Raw genomic sequence first — 25,679 nt, 5'->3', positions numbered from 1 at the left:
GAAAAGGAAAAGCCTTCATTAGGCTATTTGGTGGACTTTCCCTCCCGCTCACTCCCATGGGAAAGCTAGCCTTGTGTCACCCAGCCTTGCAGTTAGCATGGTTTTCTGGCTTTTGCTACACAAGTCCCTGACACCTGGATACTGGAGAGGTTCCATAACAACCAACAGAGAACAACTGGCAGCTCTAACCTCCCTACTCAAGACCCATTTAAGAGGGCAAATATAAAACTCTTAAGAAAAACCAATTTTCTCCAACGTCATTAACCCTACTAGCTTACTGCCAAAAGAATAAAGTCACCTTGGAATTAGTCTAGTTGATCAGATTAGAAAGTCTGGGATGGCGATTGCCCTTTGCAGGCAGAAATGCTCTTGCCAGCGGGATCCCTGACATACCCCGGGAACTCTGTCCCAGTGCACAGGGTGCTGTGTATCCCAGACACTCTGGGGCCTCCCATCTCTGACTCCTGCCTTTGGGCAGTAATAGCAACTCAGACTGAGCTTCAGAAACCGGGGTTCTCCTCTTGCCTCACGGATCTAGGTCATCTGATGTCTCTAGACCTCTGTTTCTTCAGCCTAGGGATGGGCAAGGCAGGGAGGGTTGGGGGAAACCAGGGCACTGAATCAGGGGAGAATAGGGAGAATTTGGTACAATCTCTTCCTCCAAACATTCCAGAGACAGGCAATGTGTATTCTATATGTGGAACAACAGAGGTACTGTGAGATTTTTTGAGAGTGGCGCTAGGAACAGAATCCAGGAATATTAATCTCTCAGCCTAGATTTCTCTTTAAGAACCTGTCTCCGTTTGGCCTGGATGTTTTGCTTAATTTTCCCTGCCTCTGAGGAGTTCAAAGAATATGATAAAATTATAATCCAATCTATGACTGCCTTACCGCATTTTTCTCCAGGAAAATATTCCAGATGTCTTTCCCCAAGCTTCGGGAATCCTTGGGGCTTGTCTGCTGATAAACTTCTGCACACAGGTAAAAAAGCTAGGAGGAGAGAGAACTGGGTTAGAGCGGTGGTTCTCCCCTAGCAGTGATTTTGCCCCCTAGGGGACATTTGGCCATGTCTGGAGACATTTTTAGTTGTCACAACTACTGGGCAAGTGCGGTGCTACTGGCATCTAGTGGGTACAGCCCAGTGATGCAGCCGTATTTCCCCAAAGGCACAGAACAGTCTACCACAACAAAGAATTCTCCAGTTCAGAACAGTTGAGAAAGATGGGGTCAGAGTATTTCAGAAACCTGTGGTAAAATAATCCCCACCCCCTTTCCCACGGGCACATCTTCAACACTGATCACTCCTCAACTCTGTATCCTCTCCACACGTGCTATTTCACTTGTGTCTTGTGCTGGTTTACGTCTTGTTTCCTAAGGGTTCATGTTTTATTTCTCTTTGTGGTGTGCCCTGTCTTATTCAGGAATGCTTCTGGCACTTGGACATGCACACAGGTGTTCAATGAATACCTGCGGATGGCTGTTCATTCTGGCTTCTGATGGTATCCCCAGAAAGACAAAACAGCAGCCCATGCCCCAGGTGAGAAGTTTATTCTGAAGAATACAACCGCAACTCCTCTCCTCCATCTGCCCTCCCATTCTAAGCAGCTGAGCAGAATAAGGAAACTGGGAAGGTTGCTGGCTCTGAGCACCTTCCCTGGCACTTTGGTCTCCATCCCTTCACATTCCTTCTTGTCATCACCTTCACACGGAAGACCCTTTAAGCCTTGCCATCTGCAAGTTTTCTCGCAGGGCAACTCTCTCAACTCCCTAGTCGGTCTGTATCTATCTTCGTTTAAAAAACGAAGGAAGAGGCCGGGCGTGGTGGCTCATGCCTGTAATCCCAGCACTTTGGGAGGCTGAGGCGGGTGGATCATGAGGTCAGGAGATCGAGACCATCCTGGCTAATACGGTGAAACCCCGTCTCTACTAAAAATACAAAAAAATTAGCCGGGCATGGTGACGGGCGCCTGTAGTCCCAGCTACTCGGGGGGCTGAGGCAGGAGAACAGCGTGAACCTGGGAGGCGGAGCTTGCAGTGAGCTGAGATTGCGCCACTGCACTCCAGCCTCGGCGACAGTGCGAGACTCCGTCTCAAAAAAAAAAAAAAAAAAAAAAACTCTAGGAAGAGCAACTTCTCCAAGACGACTTCCTGAACTGATCAAGAATGAGTTTTCCTGGCCTTGCTCTCTTGCTCCTCCCTAGGCAGCTGATGTAGTTAGTTAGCTGTGTCATACAGTGAAAAATCCCCTCTCCATAGGTTTCATCTTCTTGGCTATTTTGTCTGTCCTTGAAGTGCCTGACTGTGCCCATGGATCTAACTTGTAACAGCCAGGGAGCAGAAACAGAGGCTAGAGGTCCTCTCTGCCCAGTACCAGCAGGCACTCAATCAAGACAGATGATTCTGACTTACCAGTGGACTGGGGTCCGCCTGAGAGAAGATGTAACGTAGAAAAACCCCCAGGTGAGCTGGCCGAGACTTCAGTTTCTCCAGATCCTGGAATATGATGTCGCTCTGGAAGGCAGAAGGATGAGCATGGTGGGAAGCCGGGCACAGCAGCACAGCGGGTTCCAGCTTAGCTCCCATGTGATTCCCCGTCCTGGGTTCATAACAGGAGGCTCCCCGCCTCAAGTTCCCTTCACAGCTGATGCTAGTCAAACTGCTTCTAGTCAAGAGCAGCTTGTATGACAAAAAAAAATGATGAAAGGAGAAAACTAGGAAACCGTTACCTCGTTGTTGAAATAACCCGGGTCATAGTCTTCCTCTGGGCCAATAATTAAAGGCTTTGGGCTTTGATCTACACCCTGGGGGAGAGAGTCAAATTGCAGAGATGAGAGGTTATACAGGACAGAGGATTCAACCACCTCAGTGAAGTCTGTTTAATTGCAGCACAGCACTCACAAAGCCACCCGGGTCTGGTGAACGTTGGCATCTCACTCCCGCCCCCAAAATCAGAGCACAGATGAAATGATTTCCACTTGCAGGAAGTCAACTGCTTCTGGGTGGGGCAGGGCAGATTCAGAGCAGCCTGGTCACATGACATATGAAGATGGGAAGTAGGAGAAAATGCTCTCTTCCTGTTTGCAAAAGATCTGGGGTGGGACTGTCAGTCAACAAAATAAGAGCCTACAGCTCCTGCTGGACTGCTGGGTTGGGGGCTGTTTTACTTAACAGACTAAACAGCCACCCCTATCCCAAACACACATCCTCCAAACCTAGTGTCTACCACAGTGCTACTGAACAGTTATTCTGTGCCTAGTAAGTACTGGTGGCTAAATAATGATCGGAGAGCCTACTAGTAGATCTCTGCCTCTCTGAACAAATGGAGATGCGGCTGATCTTTCTCTAACACCATTTGCATTATTTCGTTTGCCCACTCAAGAATCTGTGGTAGATCCCCATTACCTGTCTAAAATCCAAATTTCTTAGTCTGGCTTTCCTTTCTTTCCCCCTTATGCTAATTTAAATAAAAACCTAATCCTAATGGACATGCCATGGATTAGGTATGATGAGACTTCATATTGCATAAACTTCTCAGATGCTTCACTGAACAAATTTTTCTCCTAAAGGTTCCTTGAGCTTTCAAAGCTTTTCTACTAACTCTATTTCTCACTCAATTTGATATTTTTCATTTCCAGTGATTCCCCAACAAGGTCTCTGCTTCTGGAACCCACTCAGCTTACATGTGCCTATTTTAACCCAGACCTATGATACCCTCCTAACCCACTTTCTTAAGGGGCTTTTCCTGACAGTTCCTCTCTGATGCTCCTCACCCCTTTTTTGTTTTCCTGGATATTTATGGTCTCTATGCCCAGAATGACTGAGTCACAGAACATGAGCGGCCCAGAAGGTATCTCAGACACTAGAGTCTAACACTCATTTATGATTGAAAAAAGTGAGGCCCAGACAGACTGACTGGTGTGCTCAAAGCTGCAGAATCAGGCCTGATGTGCTGTATTTGTATTTCCCAGACACATCCTGAGTATCCTCCTCTCTGAAACACCGTACTCTCTGACCCTTTTGGGGTCTGAGAGCCCCAGGAGGTGGTGGGTGAGCACTTCTGGCTCTACTGAGCTCTCTGGTGAAACCTGAAAAGCACTAAGCTTTTGCTTGTTTATGGGGAGGATTTTTTTTTAAAGTCTTTAGAAATACATATTCTTTCTGATTACAAAAGTAGAATATGCTTATTATTAAAAAGATCAAACGTTATAGAATGACATAACAGAAAGTGAGAGTTCCTTATGCATCCATTTCCCTGCTGCTGACAGTTTTATGGAAAGTATAGGTTTTCTTCCTATGCTGTTATTAACATTTATTACTACTAAGAAACTGGAATTATACTCTATTTGCTCTTAACACTTGAAAATACCAACTTAGTTTTCAGAAGATGAAAAAATTTCAGAAGGAAAACAAGGGCTCCAACACTATTGACCCCACACCTGCTTCTATGAGCCACCTGAAGGAAAGCCTTTCCTAGAACAGGATAGACGCCTGAACCCCTTAGCAAACTGAACTTGGTCCTTTAGTTCTACAAAGACAGGGGTATAGAGAGGGCAATGAAAGAGCGGCTGGGATAGGAAAGAGCTCTGTGTTGGGGCCCAGGAGAACTAAATTCTAGTTCTGACCCTGCCAGTAACAAGGCTAGCCCTTGAACATTCCCTTACACCACACGAAGATTCTAATGGCCAACTTTTTTCCTGATTGTGAGAATTACTTGAGATTTTTTGGTAAAGATCTGGCACAGCAGCTGGTACACTAGGCATTTTAATACCTGTCAGGTCCTTTTCCCCACCTTTCCCCTCCACATTGTAAGAATAACCAAACTTTATACAATGGGTAACACTAGAGTATCATATGTTGTCATCTTTTTTAAATTCTATTTTTTGTGAATTTGGCAGCCCAACCAGAATAGGTTCAGAGAGGCTTGGTCACATGTATTCTTCTTTTGCACAGTAGCTCTTGATTAGAATTTTCTTTTGATGCCTGCATAACTCCAGATTTATAAAAAAGTATGTTCACTTAGGCCACGATCCTCTTTTCTACAGATCACACTGTGAAACTTCAGCTTCAAGAAACTTAAGAGCTCTGTGTCCTGGATAAGTCCTCCCCTAAGATGCCACTCAGAAGACAATTTTGATTACTCCCATTCAGTCATTCATTCACTACACATTATGAAGGTGGCTACTATGTGCCAGATGCCTACAGAGATAAAGCATATAAAGTTGAGGTAAGCCACATAGGGAAGTAACAGCAGAGGGATAAATGCTCTAAGAGAAAAAAGATGCTGTTTGGAACCCTGAACTCCAAGGTGAGAGGACAAGTTTACTAAAATCACAACACCACCAAAGAGAGCTCAGTGAGCAGGATTATCGTTTGCTCTGTTTTCTTCCTTGTACCATTTCTCCCTCATTATCCAAATTACTTTAGAGACCCCATCTTCTGAAGACCTCCTCCTGGACTCAGTGATTAACAGGCTCCCAGAGTCAAAAGAACTCCAGAAAGTAGCTTTCAAACTTTCTGTTGACCATGACTTCTAATAAATATGTTTTCACTGCAACTCAGCACACACATATGTAATTAAAACAGAAGTTTCACAAAATACTTTTATTACATGTGATGAATTCTGGTATTTTCTTTTCCATGCTATTAGATTCTACTTCATTAAAACAGATGCTGCTCATGACCTTCAATACTGAAACCATGACTCACCAAAAGATGACAACCCACAGTTTGAAAATACCACCTGTTTAACTCCTGACACCAGTGTTTTCCAGCATGGGAAGTGGAACTCATAAGGATTTTAAGTGAGATGATTTTTGTTGAGGGTCAAAATGATTTTAGGTGCTATCTGGACATGGCATTATATAATACTGGCTCATATTGTAAGAAAGTTAGTTTCTTTTCAGTTCTCATTCCATCCTTTTGATTAACCCAGGAAAAATTTCAGCCTGGTGCCTGCATAGCTTTAATACCTTTAACCAAGGCAGAATTGGCCTCAAGCTTAATTAAAGCCTTTGACAAGCAATAGAATTGATCTAGAGTTTATTTTTCGGGTTGTTTTAAATTTTGTCTCTACTTTTTGGGCAAGTTACATCACGTAGTTTAAAATTAAAAGGACACAAAGGGGTAAAGATAATAAAAAGTCTTCCATCCACTTTGTCCTCAAGCCAACTAATTCCCCTCATCAGAGGCAATAACCATCAGTTTCTTAAACATTCATCCAGAGATGTCTTAAGAAAGAGGCTCCTTTTCCTCTTTTTAATATAAATGGCAGCTTTCTTCTACACTGTCTTATATCTTTCTAGGTAGAATTTAACAAACTTGGTTCTAAACTTACATTTAGTGTTACATTTACTCTACATTTACAGTGTATTGTGATGCTGGTTTTAATTTAAGGTAATGACAGATTTCCTTAAGATGAATTTAAGTTTAAAGAACTTAAACTTGGCTCAAAGAAAAATATTAAGTAACATTATACAGGTAGAACGTTGAATATTTAGATGTCTAACAACGTCTGAACGTTGTTAGACACGGTTAACGGTGTCTGAAAAACAACAGGCAATTCTCTGGCTCTCAAGTCCATTCCATTGCCAGACAGCCCAGCTTCTTTGCAAGCTGTTTGCATTAAGTCAAAACCCATCTTCCTGAAGTCTCTCCTGGATCTAGCTCCACCCTTGAGAGCAGGGCCTTTCAAATCAGGTTTTGCAGAACCTTAGGGCTCCATGGAAGCGCCCTTGAGGGCAGGGGGAGGTTGATCAGTAAAGGTCCTAGGGGAGCTGAGTTTTTTTTTTTTTCTTCTCTATGTTAGGGTTCCAAGTAATAAGATTTTGTTTGAGAAAAGGATTTTGCTAAGGAACGGGGAAACTGAAAATTAGTATCCTGGAGAAACACTGCCTAAACCTATTTCCTATTCTGTATAGACAGAAAGACCAGCTATCCGCTCCTTAGCTGTTACTCCCTACAGATGCATTCACCCACTCTCCACGTAGAAATGGAGCCAGCCTTACTTTCATATCTCTATTTATGCCATGTTCTCTTTCTTTACTATTTGCTCTCTATGTAAGTGACTGTCTCAAAGTTTGGGTTGCTGAAGTAGGGGTTTAGTCTGATGATCCAAGACGATGTATTGGTAACACCCATGCCTCCAAATCTCACTTCTGAGAAAAGGAAAACTGCAGGGTGGCTCCAGATCACTCACCTGGTCACCGGTTGAGGGGACTGCTGCATCCGAGCCCTGCCGCCTGTGGTGCTGGGCCACCCTGGCCATGATCACAGGGGAGGTTCGAGGACTGTCTAGCCCAGGGTCTGACAGTACCGAGTTCCGATTCATCAATGACTAGAGAAACAAAGAATTCTGTGAGAAGGAACCTTGTCCGGAAGACCCTCAAGGCTCAGCTCATTTGGTGTTGGTGGTGATAACCATACTTATAACATCAGCTAAGAGAAGTGCAGTACTTGCTCTGTGCCTGACATTATACTAAGCCCTTCATTACACATTATCTCATTCGATTCACACAGTAGCCCTTTGAGGTAGATACTATTATTCGTCCCATTTTCACACAAAGAAACTGAGGCTCCAAGAGGTTATGAGACTTGCTAAGTCAGAGAGCTAGTCATGAGGTGTATCCTGGACTTAACCCAGGCAGCCTCAACTCACAGCACACACTCTTCATCACCAACTCTGTGGCCTTCCAGATAATGTCAACTGTAGATTCTTTAGGATCCCTGTCCCACTCCACTTTCTTGGTGACTTTCCCACATACCGATCCTTTCACATATATTTCATCATTTTCCCATGGACAGGGCAGTAAGAAAATAAAATTCCAATTGTTATCTAAAATTAGGTTTTTAACATGTTTTCAACCACATATTCACATATTTAATTACTCTGGCTAAGCAAATATTTTGCTAACTTCATTACTACTTCTTCCACTCATTCTTACTTTTGTATTGCAGTTCATAGTTTACATGTGCAAACTGAGAACACCTGGAAGAGATAACCTTTGAGGTCAAAACCTGAAATTCTTTTAGTCATTCCAGAAAAGACAAGCTATTTGGGAAGAAAAAGATCCACAGCAAAAAAAGACTACCACTTCTGAATAGGTTGGGTTCACTGTATTAATCTAAGATGATGTTACTCCTGGACAGGTGGAAATATGTTTTTGGTCAAGTCACTGTTTTAGATTATTTCGTCTCTGCTCCCTCACTCTCAAAGGCTTGCCACAGTTAATGCCATGGCCGCCCTCTCCACTCTACTCTTTATATAACAGAGTTGACAATGATAAAATGAAAGTCAGATTTGATAATCTTGCATGTTGGATGCATCTGAAATTTCTGCTTTGGAACCCAGAGCACAGTGATTACATCCTTGGAACTAGAACGATGGAAGAGGCACACAGAGGCCTCAGTGCAGCTGGTAGGCAGCAGAACTTGGGTCAAGGGAAGAGACCCCGAATGCACATTCTGAATGGGCCTTGCCCTGCTGGGACTCACCTCACTGAGGGAAGGAAAGCGTTCTGTCCCAGAGTCCAAGCCACTGTCCCCCTCCTGGGAATCCAGAGAGAGCCGGCCTGAGAAGAAAATAGTTTCTATAATACAGAAGGAGCTGTGGCCTAGGGGAAAGAGAGCCTTTATTCTGGGCACCTGTGTGCAGGGCAGGAAGGGGGAGCTGACACCTTTTCTTTCACCAGTTTCCCTTCAGCTCTCTCATCCCATGACCCCTAGACTCGGACACTTCCCGGCACACCTCCCCTCTGCTCTCATCACATCTAGCTTTCACCTGTCTCTGCACCTGGGCACAGGCCATGTCACCTCCTGAAATAAGACTCCATAACTCCCTCTCACAACTAGTTTTGCTCCTCAACTCCTTCCCAACCCTCTTCTGGTCACCACCCATTTCTTCTTACAACAAATATTTGCTGAATTCCTTAGTGCCAGGAGCTGTCAGGCAAGCTGCTGTCTGGACCATACTCATTCTGGTATCTTACTAGCCCTTATCTATCCCGGCTATTGGCTATACACTCTATTCTACTGCCTAAGTTGTATCCAGCTTCCCTGTGTATTTGTACTGCTTTCTCCCATTATTTCATTTCTCAGAGGGCAGGCACTATATATTTTCTTTCCTGGAATCTGCCCCATGGGGAGGGTAAACAGATAAGAAACCTGGACTAGAGATATGCCAGAGAAAAAAGGGGTGATGGGGGACTTACCTTCTGATGGTCTCTGGCTGGTGTCACCATATAGTGGAAGTATGTCCTGAAACAGAAAGGCCCACAGGGTGGGCAAATTCTGTGAGCCTCTCCCCCTACGGTTTTCTTCCACCAATCAGTGCCTTATTTGCTTACAATTAGTGGCCTCTTCCGCTTCATTGCCTCAAAAATGCCCAGCTAGAAGAGATATTGCTTCATTTGTACAGTTTGAGGATGACAATGACCCCTAATGGTGGAAAGGGAGCTTTACCATTACTGAAATTCTAAAAGCTAGCTTTATCCAATCACCCTGGACCTCAAAGCATCTATTGCCTTATTTGGATACAAGAAAGAACTTCTTAACTATCAAGAAGTATAAAAAAAGACTCAAGCAGGTGACCAAGGGAAGATATAAAAGGTTTACCTTTGGAGATCTTTGAGGAGGATGGACAGGCATTGGCCTGAGACTGACTGAGCTAGTGGGATGTGAAGGAAGCGATGCTGATAGTGCTTTGCTGTTTACAAAGCACTTTTCTATGTCACATTTAATCTTTCAATGGCTCTGGCTTAGGCATGTTACTCTCATGTTATCAATGAGGAAACAGAAGCTCAGAGATCTTAAGTAATTTGCCCAAGATACACAGCAGGTCAACCCTAAGGCCAGGGTTGGCGCTCAGACCTTCAGATTCCAAGCTTAGTTTCTCAGACTCATCACCTCATAGCACAATCAACAGTGCAGTGGCAGCAGCAAACATGTACAGCCCCTCTGTCAAAGGCATGCTTTAACTCTGACAACACTGTGATCTCCATTTTATAAATGAGGAAGCTAAGGCTCCTATGGATTAATTAACTTGCCCAAGAGTCTTTAAGCTGATGAGAAGTGATGCTGGATTTGAATCCAGATGGTCTAAGTCCACAACCTGAGCTCCTACCTATCAGCCATGTAATACGAGAAGTCCTTCAGAAAATGAAGCAGTTTAAATGTATTTGCCTATGTTTCCCAAACTTTTTTGATCTGGATATCCTAAAAGCAAAAGTAGATCATCTTTAAATAATTCCTATTGGCTTTGTCAAATGTTATTCTTGGAGACCTTAAAGTTTCTGGAGAGTTACTTCTTATTTACCCCAAGAATTAAGGCCTGATGGAGAGCAGTAAGACACTAATAGCAAAGTCCCTGAAGAGAATAAATAAAGAATAATCTACTCTCTGGAGTTTTCCATAAAGTGTGGTTATCTGCTGATACAGATCCATCTCAACAGACTGGGGGTCTTTCATGTAGTCTGACTTTAAAAAGTACTTGTATTTCTTTGAGAAGACTCATTACTTGAGTATAGGTGGTGGGAAAGGGTACCAGATGAAATACTGGGTAAAACCAGCATAGAAATGTACATACATCCACTATGAAGAACTACCCAGAAGGGAAGGATAATTCAGAGACTAACACTGACAATCTGTTTATTTCATATTTCTTTCTTTCCATTGCCTATGTTGTTGGAGGGCAAGAAATAGGCTTTTTCTTTTTATGGTATCCCAAGTGTCACTACAATGCTCAGCCTCTTTGGTGCTGACCTTGGTTTCTTTGTAAAATACTAAACACTTACTAGTTCAGCCTTGAGGTCCTGGCATAACCCAAGAAGCCTTCTGTCCTTGCTTTTTCCCTCACTCTACCCCCAGTTCTACTGCATGTGCCCTTACTAGAGCTGTGCCTACATCACTCACCACTGAGCCACCAGTCTCCTGCTGGATCTTCAGCTGTAACTGAGTGACTCGCCGCCGGGCACCTTCGATCTGCTCTTCCAGTAGGCTGGCGGGGTTCCGGCTATAGACCTCACAGATACGCTAGGGATGGGTGAGGAGGAGAAGGGGGAGGGGAAAAGGCAGAGGGGTGGTTGGTTAGTAGAGAATGGATGACTCACCAGTGGGGAGAATAGGCAGTTATCCCAAAACAAAGAGGAGAGAGAAGAGGTCTCTGCCTCCAAGTAGATGCACAGTATTTCAACATCATTCAGGATCAGAAAAAGATGTAAGTGATGAGAAAAAGAACACAGGAGACAACCACAGAAAGAAGACAAACACAAAGGCCTGTCCTAATCTGAGCCATTCTTCAAGGTCTGCCTTAAGTCCCACATCCCAAATGAGGCCTTCTTCAGCTACCACTCAAGTATGAAATATTTGATTGTCCAGACCAGAACATAAAAAAGTGCTTAAGAGGGAACCTACACACAATGGAACCACAAGAAATGAGAGGAAGCAGTGTCGACTACAACAGCCAATGCCTGTGCCAGTCCCATCCTCAGGAAGCTCCTGGAGAGCAGGTACCATCCTAGCCACTTATCTAGCACTCCTCAGGGCTTCACAGTTAGGGACACCTGGCTTTGACTTCTGGCACCTCCACTTACTAGCTGTACAGACTTGGGCAAGCTTGAATACATCCTCATTGATAAAATGGAGATGACAATACCCGCCTCATGGGACGGGTGTAATAGTGGAGTGAGATTATGTATATGAAGTGCTTAGCAGAATGTCTAGCGCAAAGTCAGATACGTGAATACATGGCAGCTATTAACATTTCATTACAAAAGGAGATGCTCCATAAAGCTTGTTGGTAAATAAAGACATTGGGTTCACATATTATCTAGGCTCATCTGGGGCTTCACTACTACCTGACAACCATTTTACAAATTCCCCATACTTAATATTTCATCTTCTCCATGCCCATCAAACCCCAACCCTTCTCTAGCCTTGGCAGATAATACCATCTGGTAAAAACCTTCCCAACTGTACTCCATTTCAAAACATCTTCAGTCATCTTTTTCTCTTGGCTCAGAAGAAAAACTATGTCTAAATCTTTCAAAAAGTTAACCCTTCTGACTGCTTTGGGCTCTTCTTGGGCACTGTTCACATATCTTCAAAGTCTCCTTTTTCCAATGTCTCCTTCTCTCCATCCTACAAAATGTTTGAGTTTCCTGATTTAAAACAAAAACAAACCACCCCAACAAAAGTCTTTCAATCATTTCTGATGATTCTTCAAGCCACTGCCCCATTTGTTTCCCCTTCTTTTCACAGCCACTTTTTTTTCTTTTTTTGTAAAGGGATATGAGCCTGTGGTTTTCTGATTTTATTTTATTTATTTATTTAAATAGACACAGGGGCTTGCTATGTTGCCCAGGGGTCTTGAACTCTTGGCCTCAAGTGATCCTCTACTTTGGCCTCCCCAAGTGCTGGGATTATAGGCATGAGCCACCATGCCCAGCCCACAGCCAAATGTTTCAAAACATTAGTCTACAACTAGGGCCCTGCACTTCTTTTGCTTCTAGTTGCTCATCAACATATACAATCTAGTTTCCTCCCATTACTGCACAGGCTACTCTTTCAAAAATCAAATGTAATAGCAAGTGGTGTGATTATTAGAGGTTGGTGCCATGTGCTGTAGAAGCACCTATGTCCCAAAATTCCATCCTCAGCTCTCTCCTCTCTGTACTGGTGTTCTGGGTGATCTCTTTCAGTCATCCAGTCCCCAGTTTCAACTATCACCTTCATACTGAGGATATCCGAATCTCTGTTTCAACCCAGGCTTTTCTCCTAAGTTCAGCCCTGTTATCTCCATATGCCTGGTGGCTGGTTTTTATCTGAATGTCTCATGGGCACCCTACACTAGTATACCCAAAGCTGACCTTCATTTCCTTCCCCTAAGCTCTGCTCCTCTCCTCTATCTCACTCTGTCACTGGTATCACCTGATCTACCCAGACACACAAACTTGGAGCCATCTTTTATTCTTTCTTCTCCTTCACCAATGGATAAGTTTTACTGATTGGCCCTCTGACAAGTCTCCCATTGCTATCCTCTCCTTTTTGCTCTTACTCCTGCTGTTCTTGTTAAATCTGTCATTATTGCTTATCTACTGCAATAGCCTCCTCGATGGTTTCCTTACATTTAACACACTTCTCCAAAGAACACTGGTTTGAAAATGTCATCAGTCCCCCACTCAAAGTTCTTTGATTAATTCCCACAGACTTCAAAACAAATTCCAAGCTCCTCATGGTATTCATGGCCAATAACACCTTCCAGTCACAAGACTCACTGCATCTTTTCTTTTTCTTTTTCTTTTTATTTTGAGACAGGGTCTTGCTCTGTCACTCAGGCTGGAGTGCAGTGGTGCGATTATAGCTTTGCAGCCTCAAACCCCTGGGCTTAAGCAATCCTCCTACCTCAGCCTCCTAAGTAGCTAGGACTGCAGGCATGCACCATTATGCCTGGCTAATTTTTAAAATTTTTTTAGAGACATGGTCTCACTATGCTGCCCAGGCTGGTGTTGAACTCGTAGGCTCAAGTAATCTTCCCACTTTGGCTTCCCAAAGTGCTGGGATTACAGGCATGAGCTACCACTCCTGGTCCCACTGACATTTTCAACGTTCTATTAACAGCAGACTGAACCCAACTCAAGCATCACCTCACGAAGCCTTCTGATTATTGCATAAATAACTATGCTTTGTTTTGGACTTTAAGAGCATTAAATTTTTTTTAAATTGCTATAGAGCTGTAATTCATATGACATAAACGCCACCATTTTAAAGTGTACAACTCAGTGGTCTCTAGTATATTCACGGAGTTGTGCAGCCACCCCTACTACCTAATTCCAGAACATTTCCGTAACTCCAAAAAGAAAGCTGGTACCTGTAAGCAGTCACTCCCAATTTCCCCTTCCTTCACCCTCTGGCAACCACTGATCTACTTTCTGTTCATGAATCTGCATATTTCGGACGCTCCATGTAAGTGGAATAATATGACCTGTAGATTTTTGTGTCTGGCTTCTCTCACCTGGCATAGTGTTTTCAGGGTTCTTCCATGTTGTAGCATTTATTAGTACTTCTTTCTTTTTTATGGCTGAGTAAAATCCCATTGTATGAACAGACTATATTTTGCTTATCTATTCATCAGCAGACGAACATTTGGGTTGTTTCTACTTTCTGGCTATTATTAATAATGCTGGTATGAATGTTCATGTACAAGTTTTTGTGTGAACCTATGTTCTCAATTCTCTTGGATATATACCTGGGAGTGGAACTGCTGGGTCATATAGTATTGCTGTGTTTCATGTTCTGAAGTACTGTCAAACTGTTTTCCAGAGTGCTTGCACTATTTTACACTCCCACCATCAATGGCGGAATAGATTAGCACAGTGAATATGCAGACAAAACATAAACAAGTATTGTTTAGATTTCTCCACATCTCACAACGCTTGTTATTTTCTATTATTTTGGTTATAGCCATCCTAATAGGTAAGAAGTGGTAGGTCATTGTCATTTTGATTAGCATCTTCCTTTGAATAACAATGCTGGGCATCTTCCCATGCTTATTGGCCATTTGTATGTCTGTCTTCTTTAGAGGCTGTCTATTCAAATCCTTTGCAAGTTTTTAAATTGGGTTGTCTTTTTATTGCTGAGCTTTTAAGAGTCCTTTATATATTCTGGTATTAGATCCTTATCAGATACTTGAATTGTAAATATTTTTCCCCATTTCTTCTATGGGTTGTCTTTACTTTCTTGATAGAATCCTTTGACATATACAAGCTTTAAATTTTGATGAAATCCAACTATTTTTTTGGGGGGAGGTTATGCTTTTGGTGTCATGTCTAAGAAACCACTGCCCAATCCAAGGTCATGAAGATTTACTCCCACCTAAAATTTTTTCTAGGAGTTTTACAGTTTTTAAAAATAGTTTTGGCTCTTACATTTAAGTCTTTGTCCACTTTGAGTTAAATTTTGTTTACTGTATGAGGTAAGGGTCCAAATTAAGTATCTGTATGTAGATATCCAGTTGTCCCAGCACCATTTGTTGAAAATACTATTCTTTCTCCATTGAATTGTCTTGGTACCTTTGTTGAAAATCAATTGACCATAGATGTATGGCTTAATTTCTGGCATGTGAATTCTATTCCATTGATCTACAGGTCTATCCTTGAACCAGTATTATACTGTCTTGATTACTCTGACATTTGCCAATATATAAATGTTAGCACTTATCATAATATAGTATATCTTCATTCATTCATCCATATCCTATGGAATCACTAACTCATTAAAGGAGAGGTTTATCTTTGTAACCATTCCAACACCCACCCCTAACATTACCCCCATCTACTGCTCCAACACACACACGGTATCTAGCATATAGCAAGGACTCAGTGCTTGTGAAATAAATACTTGTATTTTCATATCTTTGTGCCTTTGACCTATGCTGTCTTTTCACTGGCATTCCCTCCCTCATCTCTTTTGCCTATTAAAGTACCACTCTTCAAGGCCCAGCTGAAATACTATCCTCTCTGTGAAGTGCTTCCCCATATTTCCCATTATTAATTAATTTTTCTCTTCTTTGTTCTCTTATTGTAAGCTCTTTGGTCCTCCCACTCTCCCTCCTACTGTAATTTGAATTTCCTCCATTAGATTTTAAACATGTTGAGGGGAGGAACCATTCTAATCTTTTTTATTTCTATATAGCCTAGAAACTAAAACAGTGTTTTATATATGGTGGCACTTACATGGATGGCTATAATAGGAATCTGGTTATTCCACTCCAGTAAATTAATCTTCTTACTGTTCTCTGTGCACATCACTTCCTAGGCCTGTAAACTCTCTTCATCCTTCACCCAAGTGTTCCCCACCTCTTTCAGTCTGGCCCAGCACTCACCTACCAATCCCTTTCTTCCCTCTTTTCCTTCCCTTCCTTGGAAATGTCCCAGATAAACTCTGTTGACTTTTTTTTGTGTACATATTCACTATCCTAATCTATTACACATGGAGAATCCTATTCACTTTATTGGTGAAATTCTGCTTTAACAAATTCTACTGGCCAATGACAATTCTTTAGTGGCCCGGAAGTTTTATTTTTTGAGGTTTTACTGTGATAGGATATTGCCTGTAAATTAAGTTGTGTACATTGGCAGGCTGCTCTGATAAAGTATTATTTCACTCAGGCAATGGCCAGTCTACCCTTGGCAGTGACCTTACCTGTAATTCTTTTTCTTCCTGCCTCAGCATATTCCTGAGGATCTGGGTGGCATGTTTTTGAACTTCGGGATCCTAGACATGGAAAATATGGCAATATAAGAATTAGGGACTAACTCAACAGCTTAGCTCTCTTCTATCTGCTGGTTCCTGGGCAAGGACAGCTATGAGAGTAGAGCCTGGATCATAAGTATGTTTTATTCAGTACCTTGCCGGAATGCAGTAAACACAAAATCTTATTTTGAGTTTATGCCTCAATTTGGCTGTAATCACCTTTGGTATCAAGTTGCTCTCTAAAGTCTCCCAGGACTTGTGGGCTCAGTCTTCATTCCAACTGAAAAGTCCTGTTCCCTATACTTGTCTGCATCTTGTCCTCTTTTAACTCTTCACATAGGTGTTTCTTGCTTCTAGAGTTCTCTTTCTACTTGTTTTTTTGTTTTGTTTTTTCTTTGAGATGGGGTCTCACTCTGTCACCCAGGCTGGAGTGCATTGGCACGATCATGGCTCACTGCAACCTCTGCCTCCTGGGCTCAAACAACCCTCCTGCCTCAGCCTCCTGAGTACCTGGGACCACAGGTGCATGCCACCATGTCTGGCTAATTTTTTGTATTTTTGGTAGAGACAGGGTTTTGCCATGTTGCCCAGGCTGGTCTCGAACTCCTGAGCTCAAGTGATCCTCCCACCTTACCCTACAAAGTGTTGGAATTACAGGCGTGAGCCACTGCGCCTAGCCTCTACTTGTTTTTGTCCTTTTCTGGTCCCTCCCTCTACTGAGTGGGCTCTATATTTCGCACCTCAAAGCAGGCTTTTTTCTCTAGGAAGCCTTTCCCCCACTCCTTGACTTTATACCAAACCCTGGTTAACACTGACTGGCAATGGTCTTGAACAGATGCATTCTGTCCCTGCCTGAAGTGTACACTCTCTCTCTGATGAGGAGCACTTTTAGACAGCATCCTTAGAGTCTTCTACACATTTAGGAAACACACAATGTTGCTGTGTGATAAAACCTCATATGCATTTGCATGGAAGGAGGACACTAAGGCATGGAACAACTGTTATTGTGCAGCCTTCATTTTTGTTCAACTCTTTCAATGGTCTTTCATATGTCTTTTGGCTTGTCTCTGTTTACCACAGCCCCACTGGATTTAACTTGCTTTCCTCCCCAATGCGGAGCTTTTCAACAGGACATTAGGGTGAGGAAAGAAAGCCAGAAGGATTATTACCTGCAGAGGTTTGGGTCCTGTGATGCGTTGTGGAGGTGGTAGAGGTGGAGGAGGTGGTGGTGAGGGGATCACTGACGTGATTCGGGGAGCTCCTGCTGGGGATGGGTCCTGCTGGAGCCCAGAGATGCCCACGGATGAAGGTGAAGAGCCCAGGAGGGTGAGTGCGACATAGGCACCAGCTAGAGGGAAACAGAGAGAGACTTGCTCCAGGAGTGCTGTTCTGGAGAGACAGTCCAGCTATACAGGAGGGGGCTGTTCTCCCTTGTCCTGTCATTAAACTCATTATTCTGTAGATTAAGTTCTCCTCACTTTTAATGCCCCGCCCATTCTCTAATCCCTGCCTTCATGCCCAAGTACTACTTCCTGCTCTTCCTTCATGCAGAGACCTCAACTAGAATTCCACTCATAAATATCTGGGAACACGCCCCACAGGCTGCCTCAGCAGCCTCTTGTTTCCCCCTTTATCTCACTAAAGTAAGTAGCCAGTGTCACACTCCGAGCATACTGCCCACATGGCACAGACCAGGCACTCAGATTCTAGCCCTCTGCTCTCCCCAAACTTCCCACATTCTTCAATTCTTTCTTCAACATTTGTTGTTTCTATTTGAATATTTGTGCAGACTCAATTGTTGGGCCTTCCTGGCTATAAACAGATTATTGTTGCTTTTCCCTGCCAAACAGAAAACAAATGAGGAAGAATGTCCATGAATGGCAGAGGGAATTGAAAGGTATTTGAGGGAGACCTGGTCTCAGTAGGATATGGTCTAAATAGGTGTGGCAAAGATGAGTGTGGGTAAAAATGAAGATGTCTCATGAGAGCCTAGTACTGTCTCCACTTGAAATAATAGGGAATTGTGGCCATTTCAGTGGATCACTCCATGTTAAGATTAAAGATGTGACTTTAGCTGCCTCACATATCTACAAAGGAAACCTCCTGGAATGCCAGGCCTGACCTTTCCTCCCTCCTTTCCTCCCTCTCGGATCATCTGCTTCCCTACTTTAGTTGTTACCTCTCTCCAACTCACATTTGATCAGCTTTACCACTTCCAGGTGTGAGCTATTGGTCACCATGGTGCCGTTGACCTGTTGGAGGGACAAACAATATTGAGTAATGGTAATGAACAGCTAGGGGATCCTTCTGTAAGTTCAAAATGACACTTTTTTTTTTTTTTTTTTTTTTGAGATGGAGTCTTGCTCTGTTGCCCAGGCTGGAGTGCAGTGGCCCATCTCGGCTCACTGCAAGCTCCACCTCCTGGGTTCATGCCATTCTCCTGCCTCAGCCTCCTGAGTAGCTGGGACTACAGGCACCAGCCACCACGCCCGGCTAATCTTTTGTATTTTTAGGAGAGATGGGGTTTCACCGTGTTAGCCAGGATGGTCTCGATCTCCTGACCTTGTGATCCACCCGTCTTGGCCTCCCAAAGGGCTGGGATTACAGGCGTGAGCCACTGCACCCGGCCCAAAATGCCATGTTTTTAGGAAGCCATTTTCCAATGCTCTTTAGCCTCCTCTGGTCACTTGTTTACTCCAGTCACACTATGAATTTGTTCTGTTTGTATCTGCTATTTGTTCTGTCTCTCCAGCTAGCCTATGAGTTTTCAAGGACAAGACCTGTGTCTTCATTCCTTAATTTGTTCATTCATTCACTTATTTTTGGTATACACTTTTCTAACCATTTGCTTCACACACATGTGAATGTCCACTGACCCAGTGTGCTTCCTCATTACAGAGGACTAAGAAGTCTCTGCATCTAGGATTTCCTTAATGCACCCCACTATGTTGCCCAGGCTAGTCTTGAACACCATTCTGTCGAAGAAAGGTCTGAACGACCAGGGCAGGTTACAATAGTTCAGAATGGGCAAAGACCCCAGGTTGGCATTATATGGAGGAAAGAATATCAACCTGAGAATTGAAGTCTTGGATCCTTCACTAGTTACTAACCCTCCCTCTTAATCTTATTTTGGTCATTTGTGAAATGAGAATAATAAAACTTGTTCTAGAAGCTTGGTTGCTTTAGAGTCAAGAAAGGCCTAAAATGTAGAACACAGCTATCCTCCTCCTCACTCTCTCTCATGCTATACCACTGTGCTCCCTCGTATGGTACCACTCCTAACTCAGTGGCTGCCTGGCAGTTGGTATCAAGATGAAAGTGTGCAGGATGGGCCAAGGCCAGGAGTGCCCTGCACATCTATTTCCACTGCTGGGAGTGGGAGTGCGTGTTGGGGTCACTCACTTTGATGATCCGGTCGCCCTCTTTCACACCGGCCTTCATGGCTGCACCTCCTGTAAGGAGAAGGCCTGGTCAGCAGTGCCCAACAACCTCTTCCACTGAAGCTACACGAAGGTCCCTGTCAGATCACCTCTCCTCTGAAATTTCCTCTTATTTCTCTGTGTTAAGTATCTCAAATTCTGGGTGTACTTCCTATTCTACTCCAGTGACACAACTACTTTTAAGCTAGAGTGAACTATATAAGGTCCCATCTCCTGCTCTTCCTTTCACCTAAATAAGATGCCAGAGTTCTGACAGCCAGGCCAAGGCAGGAGCGAGGCAGGGCCAGGCTCTGGGAAGAGCACGTGTGCTTCATTCGAGTGTATCTGGATATGTTCCAAGGTCAAATCAGTTATATTCCGGGGGAGGGGAAATGAGTTTACTGTATGAAACATAATTGTTAAAATAATAATTAAGAGAAATTCGGAGAAAAGGATTAAAACAAGAGTTTCCTAAGTCCTGAGAGGTTCATAAAGATATTCTCGGTATTCACATCATTAAAGACAACTGTTTTATTTCTTTTAAAAAAACTGTTTTAAGCCATTTACGGTTTCTCCCCTCCTTTTTTTTAATAGACAGTCTTGCCCTGTAGCCCAAGCTGGAGTGCAGAGGTGTGATCTCAGCTCACTACAGACTGGATCTTCTGGGTTCAAGTGATCCTCCCAACTCAACCCTCCCAAGTAGCTATGGAACTACAGGTGCATGCCACCATGCCTGGCTAATTAAAAAAAAAAAAAAATTTTTTTTTGTAGAGATGAGGTCTCACTATGTTGCCCAGGGTGGTCTTGAACTCCTGGGCTCAAGTGATCCTCCTGCCTTGGCTTCCCAAAATGCTGGGATTATAGGCGTGAGCCTCCATACTCAGCCCAGTTTCTCCCTTTAAAATGGACCAAATTAAGAGCTTCTGATGGTGACTGACTGTGAGGTGCTCAAAAGAACATGCTCTTGACTTTTGCAACTTGTCATTCAACTGGAGGCTACAGTGGTTTTGACCACAATATGGTTTGTTTGTTTGTTTTGAGACAGTGTCTCACTCTGTCACCCAGGCTGGAGTGCAGCGGTGCGATTTTGGCTCACCGCAGCCTCAACATCTTGGGCTCAAGCGGTCCTCCCATCTCGGCCTCCAAAGTAGCTGGGACTACAGGCATGTGCCAACACATCCGGCTAATTTTTGTATTTTTTGTAGAGACAGGGTTTCACCATATTGCCCAGGCTGGTCTTGGAACTCCTGAGCTCAGGCAATCCTCCTGGCTTTGCCTCCCAAAGTGCTGGGATTATAGGCATGTGTCATCTCGCCCAGCCTCACAAGATAGTTTTAAATGACTTATATTCCTAGTTCAATTTACATCCAGGAAGACAAAAAACACTAAAGCCAAAACAAGTTCATGAGAAGCATAAAAATTACATATTGTACATTTGCCCCAACGTGATCATTAAATCTTTAAGTTGCATTCCTCTGATCAAAACAAAACTCCCACAAAGCCCATCTAAATGTTTCTACTCTAAAAAGAAAAATACAGTGATGACTACATTCCAATTTGGCTTTTCAATACTGGGACTCAAGACTACCCTCATCTAAAGTGTGCTATTTATGGAAGAGTACTTGCAAATAGCTTGAAAGTCCCTCTTATACATTCATTTAGAAACTAACGTTAAAGAGATCAGAACTATCTTGCCTGAATGTATGAAACACGTGAGGTGACTTCTAATAACTTAGTGTTTTTTTTTTTTAAACTAAACTCTTCAGAGTTAAGGAACTTGAGCAGAAATTCTCAGACTTCAGCAAGCATGAGAATCACTGTGGGAATTTTTAAAAAGTGTATTTCTTGGACCTCTTGCCAGAAAGCAATTCAGTGCTTCCGAGGTCAGCCCCAAGAAAAAGGATTTCAATCATCTTGGGCTTAGGTGATTCTAATACAGGCAGAACACAGACTATACTTTGAGAAATAGTGAATTAAAGAAACCTAATATGTATCTGGAAAAGATAACCGCTGCTTTGTTACTCTTGTGACTTCAATGCCAATCCAAATGAAGTCTCTTTTACTCTCCTCCCCAACACACACATGCACACACGCATGCATGCATGCACACACACACAACTCTCACACACACAGACTCTAGAACTCATATTCTCCTTGTAAGCCATCTTTTCCTTCTTTCTTCTCTGGGTCTGACTCTGCTCAGCCTAAGAGAAGGAAGAAGGTAAAGGAGAGCTGAACCTTGACTTCACTGGAGGGGATCCCATACACATTTTCTGTACCAGATAGACCAGCAGAGGAAAAGTACAAGTTACTGGCAGTTCCACTAACTCTGTCTCACCCTAGTCCAGGAACCCTGAGAAATAAGAGAAGCAAAGAATAAAACTATCTTTTTAGAGCTTCACCCCAGGATATGCAAAACAAACCTCCCACTGATATAAGTTTACTCCCAAATATAAGAAGCCATACTTATTTATATCCTTATATGATCCACATACTCATTTTGGTCATAAATTTGAAATTCTCTTTTCACCTTTCCTGTGAACATATCTCATATCTTCCTCAAAAATCAATGCAAGTATATTTTCCCTCCTGCTCTGCACTATCAGGAAACCTGCTCCGAATCCTTTCCTTGTGCTCTTGTTTAAGCCAAGCCTAGGATGCTCCACGTCACCAGCCCAATGCTACTTACTGCACTGAAGTTCACTCCTTTTAGGGACACTTCTTTACCCTTTAAGGACTCTCCCACACCCATTGCCTTTCTTTTTTTGTTTTTTGTTTTTGAGATGGAGTCTCGCTCAGTCACCCAGGCTGAAGTGCAGTGGCACGATCTTGGCTCACCGCAAGCTCTGGCCACGGGTTCATGCCATTCTCCTGCCTCAGCCTCCCGAGTAGCTGGGACTACAGGCGCCTGCCACCACGCCTGGCTAATTTCTTTGTATTTTTAGTAGAGACAGGGTTTCACCATGTTAGCCAGGATGGTCTTGATCTCCTGACCTCGTGATCTGTGCGCCTCGGCCTCCCATAGTGCTGAGATTACAGGCGTGAGCCACCACAGCTGGCCACCCATCGCCTTTTTGATTGTCTTCCTCAGCCTGGACCACCAACAAAGGTTCCACTACCTGGCATATGCTAGAGTTTTGACTGTTCACACCCCTTCTATACACAATTGGTAACTTGATGGATTTGGCTATGATGCCCACCCACTCTTCACTTCCTTCCCACCAAATTCCTATCCTGCTGATTTGCTTTTCATTTCCATCTTTCAAACTACTTCTAAAATCCTGTTTCCTTTAAGAGGGCTTCCCAAATGATCACAAGGAAAATGACTATGCCTCAAATCACAAACTACTCAAACTTCCAAACACCATTTCCCCTGACATCACATCCAACATATCATTCATCTGTTGGTAATTTATTATTTAATGTTAATTGTATCAGCAAATGTGCTCTGTAATCATTTGGACCATTGTGCCTGTCTCAGGTTATAAACCTCTGTAGAAAGTGACCATCTGTGCACTTAGCCAGGTAATGTGGAGGTAAATATGAAGAAAGGGGGCCTTTGATTCCTCCACGGAATCTTGTGACCCAGTATGAGGGGCTCCCTTCGATGGCAATCAGACATCTGCCTGATGATGACCTGACAGCTATTTTGCTGGTTTTTCACTTTCCAGCTAGGGAAGCAAGCATGAGGTGCAATCTCTAGAAATTCTGCCTGGGGGCTTAGCATTGAAGAGGCTTCCCCAGGCACCCATGGAGAACCAGTTCTAGAGTAATTCATTCATGCCCCACAGGAAAGCACAGGTAGAATGGCACTGTCACATACATGGTGGCTTTGCAAGAACTGTCCACCGTGGGCAGGAGGGATGCAGCACTCACCAGGCCGCACAGACTGCACCAGAACAATGCGATCCCCACTGACTGTGAAGCCGAAGCCATGCTGGTCCTTTTGGATAATGACACAGCGTTGAACGAGACCTGGAAGGCGGAGAGAAAGGTTGAGTACGCAGTGTCATTGGGAGGTTAGTGTACACATGCCAAGACCAACCCAGGGAAGCCCCAGTGCCTTTCTTCTTCAAGAAGCCTTTTCACACTAAACAAATTCCCTAGACTATTCCTGTCTAAACACTATCGCAATGACACGCCTCCCTTGGTGGTTGGCAAAACCTATAACTTACTTTGTATTCCAAATAAGAAACTACCCTTCTCTGAGGTGCTAAAATGCTTGTCTCTCACATACATGTCTGTCCCTTTTGGTGTGCCCGGGTGAGACTGGTCAAAGATGGGGTAGGACCAGGTCTAGCCATCCTCCTGAAGACTAATATTACCAATAAGGAGCCTCCCAGGATTGAAGCCCAAGTGAGCCTAGAAGTTACATGTTAAGTGACATCCAATGAATGCAGCAAGTGGTATACCAATGCTTGTTGATTCTTTTTATAGAGTTGGATAACTCATGCAGGGTGACTTAGGAGTGGTCTCTTGCCAAATCTAGGGAAGGACACATGACAAGAAGAAAACCCTTGTATTTCTGAAATAAAAGGGTTTTCTTCTTGTCATATATTGTCATGTATCCTTTAAAAAAATACGGAATTAAAAAACAAAAAGAAACAGAGGTTATGACTACCAAATGTCTCCATTCCTGTGAGTGTATACTAGACATTGTACATGTGTATGAGTATGTGTGATTGCATCCTGCAATGATTAAAGCGTGGGTTCTAGAGTTAAAACAGAACTGGTTTCAAGTCCCCAATAAGCTTGCGAACTTGGACATATTTGTTAACCTCTCTGTGCCTCAGCTCCCTCATTTGCAAAATAAAGATAATAAAACCTAGTTTCTATGTTGATGTACGGAGGCAATTTATATAAAACCCATTAACACAATGCCTAGTATACATCATGTGCTTAACATAAACACTAAGTTGCTTTACATTTGGAGTATACAGATCTGTCTGTATGAGTGTACATCTCTGTGTCCATGTGGGTTTTCTTTTGAGACAGAGTCTTGCTCTGTCACCCAGGCTGGAGTGCAATGGCACAATCTCGACTCACTGCAACCTCTGCCTTCTGGGTTCAAGCAATTCTCCTGCCTCAGCCTCCTGAGTAGCTGGGACTACAGGCACGCACCACCACACCTGGCTAATTTTTGTGTTTTTAGTAGAGACGGGGTTTCACCATGTTGGCCAGGCTGGTCTCAAACTCCTGACGTCAAGTGATCTGCCTGCCTTGGCCTCCCAAAATGCTGCGATTACAGACATAAGCCACCACGCCCAGCCATGTGCCTTTTTTTTTTTTTTTAAAAGAGATGGAGTATTACTATGTTGCCCGGGCTGGAGTACAGTGGTTATTCATAGGTGTGATCCCACTACTGATAAGCATGGGTGTTCTGACCTGCTCCATTTCTGACCTCGGTCAGTTCACCTCTCCTTCGGCAACCTGGTAGTTCCCTGCTCCTGGGAGGTCATCATATTGATGCTGAACTTAGTACAGACACCTGACTGGCATAGCACACTACAGACCAGAGCTCCTGGGCTCAAGCGATCCTCCCATTGGCCTCCCAAGTAGCTGGGAATACAGGCATGTGCCACCATGCCTGGCTGTGTTTGTGTGTTAATGCCCAAGGAGGTTACCTGTTGTCTCAGAGGCATCCGAAGGCTGGCGATGGTGGGAAGGGGACTTGCGCTCAGGTGCAGAATCTCCCAGAGAAGACAGGCTACTTAACCTGGAGAAGGAGTAAGGAAAGCATGCCAATGAGCTCAGCAGGGGGGGATCAGCCTTGTAGTAGTTGGAGGCTCTGTCAAAAGGGGCCCTGAGTCTTGGATAATGAGAGACCAACCTACCCACCCTGTAACCCAATATGGTAGGACATTAGCCATGTGTACACCATTGGTAACACCACCTATCTGGAATCCTGGGCTGGCAGGGCAAGCATGATCTCTTTAATACCCAGCAAGGTGTGAAGGGAAATAACCCTTCCTGGAGTTAGGCGACAAAGAGACAATAGCAAGAAGGGGATGTGCA

At 43.6% G+C, this 25,679-nt stretch overlaps 1 protein-coding gene and 1 long non-coding RNA gene across 20 annotated transcripts in view; one reads left to right on the top strand and one right to left on the bottom strand.

The window, feature by feature from the left end:
- The window catches only part of ARHGEF11 (Rho guanine nucleotide exchange factor 11), a 112,662-nt gene that overhangs the window by 25,947 nt on the left and 61,036 nt on the right, over positions 1 to 25,679 (bottom strand). For 12 of the 18 annotated variants that reach the window (XM_019024891.4, XM_019024856.4, XM_055362378.2 and 9 more), the window contains 13 exons: positions 25,289 to 25,380; positions 23,541 to 23,639; positions 19,648 to 19,697; positions 18,440 to 18,497; positions 17,415 to 17,593; positions 16,195 to 16,266; positions 10,906 to 11,025; positions 9,207 to 9,252; positions 8,491 to 8,567; positions 7,196 to 7,333; positions 2,727 to 2,801; positions 2,410 to 2,511; positions 892 to 990 (listed from right to left, as the gene is read on the bottom strand). In XM_019024891.4, coding sequence (XP_018880436.3) covers positions 892 to 990; positions 2,410 to 2,511; positions 2,727 to 2,801; positions 7,196 to 7,333; positions 8,491 to 8,567; positions 9,207 to 9,252; positions 10,906 to 11,025; positions 16,195 to 16,266; positions 17,415 to 17,593; positions 18,440 to 18,497; positions 19,648 to 19,697; positions 23,541 to 23,639; positions 25,289 to 25,380 — 1,207 coding nt within the window. The remainder of the gene's footprint in view (positions 1 to 891; positions 991 to 2,409; positions 2,512 to 2,726; positions 2,802 to 7,195; positions 7,334 to 8,490; positions 8,568 to 9,206; positions 9,253 to 10,905; positions 11,026 to 16,194; positions 16,267 to 17,414; positions 17,594 to 18,439; positions 18,498 to 19,647; positions 19,698 to 23,540; positions 23,640 to 25,288; positions 25,381 to 25,679) is intronic. The other 6 variants (XM_019024894.4, XM_019024897.4, XM_055362441.2 and 3 more) reach the window with 2 other exon arrangements.
- The window catches only part of LOC129526837 (uncharacterized), a 38,868-nt gene that overhangs the window by 11,745 nt on the left and 1,444 nt on the right, over positions 1 to 25,679 (top strand). Inside the window, exons 1-3 of one of the 2 annotated variants that reach the window (XR_008671593.1) lie at positions 1,422 to 1,537; positions 5,043 to 5,224; positions 5,648 to 5,801. This is a non-coding gene — a long non-coding RNA (uncharacterized lncRNA). Of the gene's footprint in view, positions 1 to 1,421; positions 1,538 to 5,042; positions 5,225 to 5,647; positions 5,802 to 25,679 lie in introns of those variants that run through there. The other variant, XR_010129325.1, reaches the window with a different exon arrangement.

This window comes from Gorilla gorilla, chromosome 1 (assembly GCF_029281585.2).
Source record: "Gorilla gorilla gorilla isolate KB3781 chromosome 1, NHGRI_mGorGor1-v2.1_pri, whole genome shotgun sequence".
Classification (NCBI taxonomy): Eukaryota; Metazoa; Chordata; class Mammalia; order Primates; family Hominidae; genus Gorilla; species Gorilla gorilla.
Note: the sequence above shows the minus strand (reverse complement) of the source record. Positions and strands in the feature narration are given on the sequence as shown.